We start from the raw sequence: 8,880 nt of genomic DNA on the forward strand, positions 1-8,880 counted from the left end.
AATCTGGGTGTATAGACAGTGACTCTGGGTATACAGACAGTGAACCTGGGTGTACAGACAGCGAATCTGGGTGTATAGATAGTGAATCTAGGTGTATAGATAGTGACTCTCTATGTATGGATAGTGATCTTGAGTGTATAGACAGTGAATCTGGGTGTATACATAGCGATTCCGGGTGTATGGATGGTGAAGCTGGATGTATAGATATTGAACCTCGGTATATATATATAGTGAAACTGGTTGTATAGACAGTGAATCTGGGTGTATAGACAGTGAATCTGGGTGTATACATAGCGATTCCGGGTGTATGAATGGTGAAGCTGGATGTATAGATATTGAACCTCGGTATATATATAGCGAAACTGGTTGTATAGACAGTGAATCTGCGTGTATAGACAGTGAATCTGGGTGTATAGATAGTGAATCTGGGTGTATAGATAGCGAATCTGGGTGTATAGACAGTGAATCTGGGTGTATAGACAGTGAACCTGGGTGTACAGACAGTGAATCTGGGCATATAGATAGTGAATCTGGATGTATAGATAGTGAATCTGTGTGTATGGATAGTGAACCTGAGTGTATAGACAGTGAATCTGGGTGTATACACAGTGAATGTCGGTGTATATATAGTGATTCTGGGTGTATAGATAGTGAAACTGGATGTATAGAGAGTGAATCTCGGTGTACAGAGAGTGAATCTGGGTGTATAGATAGTGAAACTGGGTGTATAGAGAGTGACCCTGGGTGTATAGATAGTGAATCTGGTGTATAGATAGTGAACATGGTTGTATGGATAGTGATTCTAGGTGTATAGGTAGTGAATATCGGTATATGGATAGAGAATCTGGGTGTATAGGTAGTGAACCTGACTGTATGGATAGTGAATCTGGGCACATAGATATTGAAATTGGGTGTATAGCCAGTGAATCTGGGTGTATAGATTGTGAATCTGGATCTACAGACAGTGAATCTGGATGTATACATCCTGAATTTGGGTGTATAGATAGTGAATCTGTGTGTATAGACAGCGAACCAAGGTGTATAGAAAGAGAATCTGGGCATAAAGATAGTGAATCTTGGTGTAAAGACAGTGGATCTAGGTGTACAGATAGTGAATCTGGGTGTACAGATACTGAATCTGGGTGTATAGATAGTGAATCTGGGTGTAATGGTAGAGAATCTGTGTGTATAGATAGTGAACCTGGTTGTATAGACAGTGAATCTGGGTGTATAAATACTGACTCGGGGTTTATGGGTAGTCAATCTGGGTGTATGGATAGTAAATCTATGTGTATAGATAGAGAATATGGGTGTATAGATAGTGAATATGGGTGCATTGATAGTGTATCTTGGTGCATGGATAGTGAATCTGGGAGTGTTGATAGTGACCCTGGGTGTATAGACAGTGAATGTGGGGGTATGGATAGTGAATCTAGGCGTATAGATTGTGAAACTGGAAGTATACACAGTGAAACTGGGTGTACATATAGTGAATCTAGGTATACAGATAGTGAATCTGGGAGTATAGATAGTGAACCTGGGAGTATAGACAGTGAATCTGGGTGTATAGACCATGAATCTGGGCATAAAGATAGTGAATCTTGGTGTATACACAGTGAAACTGGGTGTACAGGTACTGAACCTGGGTGTATAGATAGTGAATCTGAGTGTATATATAACGAATCTCTGAGTATAGTTAGCGAATCAGTGTGTATAGTGAATCTGGGTGTATATATAGCGAATCTGGGTGCATAGATCACGAATCTGAGTGTACAGACAGTGAATCTGGGTGTATAGATCGTGAATCTGGGTGTATAGATAGTGAAATTGAGTGTGTACACAATGAATCTAGGAGAATAGACAGTGAATCTGGGTGTATAGATAGTGAATCTCGGTTTACAGATAGTGAATATGGGTGAATAGATAGCGAATCTAGGAGTATAGATCGTGAATCTGAGTGTATAGACAGTGAATCTGGGTGTTTCAATTGTGAATCTGGGTGTATAGATAGTGAATCTGGGTGTATAGATAGTGAATCTGGGTGTACAGATAGCAAATCTGGGAGTATAGATCGTGAATCTGAGTGTATAAATAGTGCATCTGGGTGTTTAGATAGTGAATCTGGGTGTATAGATAGTGAATCTGAGTGTACAGACAATGCATCAAGGAGTATAGACAGTGAATCTAGGTGTATAGTGAACCTGGTTGTATAGACAGTGAATCTGGGAGTATAGACAATGAATCAGGTGTATAGTTAGTGAATCTGGGTGTATAGACAGTGAATCTGGTGTATAGATAGCGAATCTGGGTGTATAGACACTGAATCTGGGTTTATAGACAGTGAAACTGGTGTATAGATAGTGAACCTTAGTGTATAGGCAGTGAATCTGGTCTATAGATAGTGAATCTGGGTGTACAGATAGTGAATCTGGTGTATAGAACGTAAATCTGGATGTATAGACAGTGAATCTAGGAGTGTAGACAGTGAATCTGAGTGTATAGATAATGAATCTGGGTGTATAGACAGTGAACCTGGGTGTATACATACAGAACCTGGTTGTATAGATAGTCAATCTGGGAGTAAAGACAGTGAACCTGGGTGTATAGATAGTGAATCTGGGTGTATAGATAGCGAATCTGAGTGTACAGACAGTGAATCTTTGTGTATGTATAGTGAATTTGGGTGTATAGATATTCAATCTAGGTATATAGATCGTGAATCTGAGTGTATAGATAGTGAATCTGGGTGTATAGATAGTGTATCTGGTTATACAGACAGTGAATTTAGGTGTATAGACAGTGAACCTGGGTGTATAGATACTGAATCTGGGTGTATACACAGTGAATCTGGGTGTATAGACAGTGAATCTGGGTGTATAGACAGTGAATCTGGGTGTATAGAGAGTGAATCCGCATGTACAGGGAGAGAATCTGGATGTATGGACAGTGAATCTGGGTATATAGATGGTGAATCTGGGTGTATTGATAGTGAATATGGGGTATAAATAGTGAATCTGGTGTATTGAGAGTAAATCTGGGTTTATAGACAGTGAACTTGGGTGTATGCACACTGAATCTCAGTGTATATATAGTGAATCTGGGTTTTTGGACTATGAATTTGGGTGTATGGATAGTGAGTCTGGGTGTATAGACAGTGCATCTGGGTGTATAGATAGTGAACCTCTTTATATGCATAGTGAAATTGGGTGTATAGATAGTGAGCCGCAGTGTCTGGATAGTGAATCTGTGCATATAGATATTGAAACTGTTTCTATAGCTAGTGAATCTGGATGTATAGATAGTGAACCTCGGTGTATAGACAGTGAATCTGGGTGCATAGATAGTGATTGTGGGTGTATAGATAGTGAATCTGGCTGTAAAGACAGTGAATCTAGGTGTATAGACAGTGAATCTGGGTGTATAGACAGTCAAGCTGCATGTATAGATAGTGAATCTGGGTATATAGACAGTGAATCTCGGAGTATAGACAGTGAATTTGGGTGAAAAGATAGTGAATCTTGGTGTATACACAGTGAAACTGGGTGTACAGATAGTGAATCTGGCTGTATAGACAGTGAATCTGGGTGTACAGATAGTGAACCTGGGTGTATAGACTGTGAACCTGGGTATATGGATAGTGAATCTGGGCGTATATGTAGTGAAACTGGGTATATAGCCAGTGACTCTGGGTGTATGCATAGCGAAGCTGAGTGTATAGATTGTGAATCTGGGTATATAAATAATGAATATCGGGTATAGAAAGCGACTCTGGATGTTTAGACAGTGAATCTGGGTCTATAGATAGTGAACCTGGATGTATACACAGTGAATCTCGGTGTATAGATAGTGAATCTTGGGGTATAGCTAGTAAAACTGGGTGTATAGAGAGTGAACCTGGATGTATAGATAGTGAACCTGGGTGTATAGATAGTGAACCTGGTAGTATGCATAGTGAATCTGGGTGTATAGATAGTGAATCTGGGTATATAGTGAATCTGGGTGTACAAATAGTGAATATCAGCATATGGATAGTGAATCTGGGTGTCAAGATAGTGAACCTGAGTGTATGGATAGTGAATCTGGGAGTATAGATATTGAAATTGGGTTTATAGCCAGTGAGTCTGCGTGTATACATAGTGAACCTGGGTGTATAGACAGTAAATCTAGGTGTATAGAAAGTGAATCTGGAGTATAGATAGTGAATGTGGGTGTATAGACAGTGAATCTGGGCATACAGGCAGTGAATCTGGGTGTACAGTTGCCGAATCTGGGTGTATAGATAGCGAATCTGGGTGCAGAGATAATGAATCTGTGTGTATAGACAGCGAATCTAGGTGTATAGAAAGAGAATCTGGGCATAAAGATAGTGAATCTTGGTGTATAGACAGTGAATCTAGGTGTACAGATAGAGAATCTGGGTGTATAGACAGTGAATATGGGTGTATAGACAGTAAAACTGGGTGTATAGACAGTGAATCTGAGTGTATGGATAGTGAATCCGGGTCTATGGACAGTGAATCGGGTTGTAATGATACTGAATCTATGAGTAAAGATAGTGAACATGGCTGTATAGACAGTGAATTTGGGTGTATAAATACTGAATCTGGGTGTATGGATAGTAAATCTCGGTGTGTAGATAGAGAATGTGGATGTATAGATAGTGAATCTGGGTGCATAGATAGAGTATCTGGGTGCATGCATAGTGAATCTGGGTGTATTGATAGTGACCCTGGGTGTATAAACAGTGAACATGGGGTATGGATAGTGAATCTAGGTGTATAGATAGTAAAACTGGGAGTATACACAGTGCATCTGGGTGTATGTATAGGGAAACTCGGTGTTTAGATAGTGAATCTAGGTATATAGATAGTGAATCTGGGAGTATAGATAGTGAATCTTAGTGTATAGATAGTGAACCTGGGGGTATAGACAGTGAATCTTCGTGTATACATAGTAAACCTGGGTGTATAGACACTGAATCTGGGTGTATAGACAATAAATCTGGGTGTAAAGATAGTGAATCTTGATGTATACACAGTGAAACTGGGTGTATAGATAGCGAATCTGGGTGTATAGATAGTGAATCTGGGTGTATAGATTGTGAATCTCGATGTACTTATAGTCAATCTGGGTGTATGGATAGAGAACCTGGGTGTACAGACAGTGAACCTGGTTGTATGGATAGTGAACCGGGGCAAATAGATAGGAAAACTGGGTTTATAGCTAGTGAATACTGGTGTATGTATCGTGAACTTGGGAGTATAGGTATTGAATCTGGCTGTATAGATAGTGAATCTGGGGTATAGATAGTGAATCTGGGTATATAAGCAGTGAACCTGGGGGTAAAGATAGTGAATCTTGGTGTATAGACAGTGAATCTGGGTGTATACAGAGTGAATCTGGGTGTACAGATAGTGATTCTGGGTGTTTCGACAGTGAATCTGGGCGTATAGACAGTGAGTCTGGGTGTATAGATAGTGAATCTGGGTGCATAGATTGTGAATCTCAGTATAGGGATAGTGAATCTTGGTGTATGGATAGTGAACCTGGGTGTATGGATAGTGAAACGTGGCATATAGATAAAGAAACTGGGTGTATAGCCAGTGAATCTGGGTGTACACATACTGAACCTGGGTGTATAGATAGTGAATTTGGTTGTATAGATGGTGAAACTGAGTGTATAGATAGCGAATCTGGGGTATAGATAGTGAATCTGTGTATATAGATAGTGAATTTGGGTGTATAGACAGGGAATCTGGGTGTTTAGACAGCGAATCTGGGTGTATATATAGTGAACCTGGGTTATATAGAGTGAATCTGGGTGTATAGATAGTGAATCTGGGTGTATAGATAGCAAATCCGGGGGTATAGATAATGAATTTGTGTGTATAGATAGTGAATCTGGGTGCATAGATAGGGAGTCAGGGTGTATAGATTGTGAATCTGTATGTACAGACAGTGAATCTGGGTGTACAGATCATGAATCTGGGTTTATAGATAGTGAATCTGGCTGCAAACACAGTGAATCTAGGTGTATAGACAGTGAACCTGGGTGTATAGATAGTGAATCTGGGTGTATAGACAGTGAATCTGGGTGTATAGACAATGAATCTGGGCATAAAGATAGTGAATCTTGGTGTATACACAGAGAGACTGGGTGTATATCGAGAATCTGAGTGTATAGAATGTGAATCTGGGTATATAGATAGTGAAACTGAGTGTATACACAATGAATCTAAGAGAAAAGACAGTGAATCTGGGTGTATAGATAGTGAATCCGGGTGTACAGATAGTGAATATGGGTGTACAGAGAGCGAATCTGGGTGTATAGACAGTGAACCTGGGTGTATAGATAGTGAACCTGGTTGTATAGATAGTGAATCTAGGAGTATAGACAATAAATCTGATTTATAGTTAGTGAATCTGGGTGTATAGACAGTGAATCTGGTGTGTAGAGAGTGAAACTCAGTGTATAGATAGTGAATTTAGGTATATATACAGTGAACCTCGGTGTATAGATAGCGAATCTGGGTGTATAGACAGTGAATCTGGGTGTATAGACAGTGAATCTGGGTGTATACACAGTGAATCTGGGCATATAGCTAGTGAATCTTAGTGTATACACAGTGAATCTGAGTGTATAGACACTGAATCTGGGTGTATAGAGAGTGAACCTGGGTGTATGGATACCGAATCTGGGTGTATAGATAGTAAATCTGGGTGTATAGATAGTGAATCTGGGGTATAGATAGTGAATCTGGGTATATAAGCAGTGAACCTGGGGGTAAAGATAGTGAATCTTGGTGTATACACAGTGAATCTGGGTGTATACACAGTGAATCCTGGTGTACAGATAGTGAATGTGGGTGTTTCGACAGTGAATCTGGGCGTATAGACAGTGAGTCTGGGTGTATAGATAGTGAATCTGGTTGTATACATGGTGAAACTGAGTGTATAGATAGTGAATCTGTGTATATAGATAGTGAATTTGGGTGTATAGACAGTAAATCTGGGTGTTTAGACACCGAATCTGGGTGTATATACAACGAATCTGGGTGTATAGACCGTGAATCTGGGCATAAAGATACTGAATCTTGGTGTATACACAGAGAAACTGGATGTACAGATAGTGAATCTGGGTGTATAGATCATGAATCTGAGTATAGATAGTGAAACTGAGTGCATACACAATGAATCTAGGAGAATAGACAGTGAAACTGGGTTTACAGATAGTGAATATAGGTGCACAAATAGAGAATCTGGGAGTACAGATAGTGAATCTAAGTGTATAGACAGTGAATCTGGTGTATAGACAGTGAATCTCGGTGTATAGATAGCGAATCTAGGTGTATAGACAGTGAATCTGGGTTTACAGACAGTGAACCTGGTGTATAGATAGTGAAACTTAGTGTATAGGCACTGAATCTGGTGTATAGATAGTGAATCTGGGTGTACAGATAGTGAATATGGGTGTATAGACAGTGAATCTGGAGTATAGATCGTGACTCTGAGTGTATAGACAGTGAATCTGAGTGTATAGACAGTGAATCTGGGTGTATAGACAGTGAATCTGGGTGTACAGATAGTGAATCTGGGTGTATAGGCAGTGAATCTGGAGTATAGATCGTGACTCTGAGTGTATAGACAGTGAATCTGAGTGTATAGACAGTGAATCTGGGTGTACAGAACGTGAATCTGGGTATATAGATAGTGGAACTGAGTGTATACACAATGAATCTAGGAGAAAAGACAGTGAATCTGGGTGTATAGATAGTGAATCTGGGTGTACAGATAGTGAATATGGGTGTACAGAGAGCGAATCTGGGTGTACAGACAGTGAACCCGGGCGTATAGATAGTGAATCTGGTTGTATCGGTAGTGAATCTGGGAGTATAGACAATGAATCTGGTGTATAGTTAGTGAATTTGCGTGTATAGATGGTGAATCTGGTGTATAGACAGTGAATCTCAGTGTAAAGATAGTGAATCTAGGTATATATACAGTGAACCTCGGTCTATAGATAGCAAATGTCGGTGTATAGACAGTGAATCTGGGTGTATAGACAGTGAATCTGGGTGTATAGATAGTGAATCTGGGTGTACAGATAGTGAATCTGGGTGTATAGGCAGTGAATCTGGAGTATAGATCGTGACTCTGAGTGTATAGACAGTGAATCTGGGTGTACAGAACGTGAATCTGGGTATATAGATAGTGGAACTGAGTGTATACACAATGAATCTAGGAGAAAAGACAGTGAATCTGGGTGTATAGATAGTGAATCTGGGTGTACAGATAGTGAATATGGGTGTGAAGAGGGGGAACATGGGAGTATAGATCGTGAATCTCAGTGTATAGACAGTGAATCTGGGTGTTTCGATCATGAATCTGGGTGTATAGGTAGTAAATCTGGGTGTATAGATAGTGTATCTGAGTGTATAGACAGTGCATCGAGGAGTATAGACAGTGAATCTGGTTGCATAGATAGTGAACCTGGTTATATAGATAGTGAATCTGGGAGTACAGACAATGAATCTGGTGTATAGTTAGTGAATCTAGGTGTATAGACAGTGAATCTGGGTGTATATACAGTGAATCTGGGTCATATATAGTGAAACTGGCTGTATAGATAGTGAATCCAGGTGTATAGATAATGAATCTGGGTGCATAGATAGCGAGTCAGGGTGTACAGATCGTGAATGTGGATGTACAGACAGTGAATCTGGGTGTGCAGATTGTGAGACTGGTGTATAGATAGTGAATCTGGCTGTATACACAGTGAATCTAGGTGTATAGACAGTGAATCTGGGTGTATAGACAGTGAACGTGGGTTTATAGATAGTGAATCTGGGTGTGCAGACAGTGAATCTGGGTGTATAGACA

General features: G+C 40.0%; 1 protein-coding gene across 1 annotated transcript; it reads left to right on the forward strand.

Moving 5' to 3' along the window:
- The first annotated feature begins 831 nt into the window (after positions 1-831).
- Positions 832-8,543, forward strand: LOC126074822 (prestalk protein-like). The gene is made up of 9 exons (XM_049881620.1): positions 832-1,081; positions 1,193-1,633; positions 3,047-3,500; positions 4,012-4,115; positions 4,217-4,755; positions 5,393-5,678; positions 6,749-6,898; positions 7,687-7,875; positions 8,146-8,543. Exons 1-9 carry the CDS (start codon positions 832-834, stop codon positions 8,541-8,543), a joined length of 2,811 nt encoding a protein of 936 aa, XP_049737577.1.
- Positions 8,544-8,880: the final 337 nt, after the last annotated feature.

Source organism: Elephas maximus, chromosome 4, assembly GCF_024166365.1.
Source record: "Elephas maximus indicus isolate mEleMax1 chromosome 4, mEleMax1 primary haplotype, whole genome shotgun sequence".
Taxonomy (NCBI): Eukaryota; Metazoa; Chordata; class Mammalia; order Proboscidea; family Elephantidae; genus Elephas; species Elephas maximus.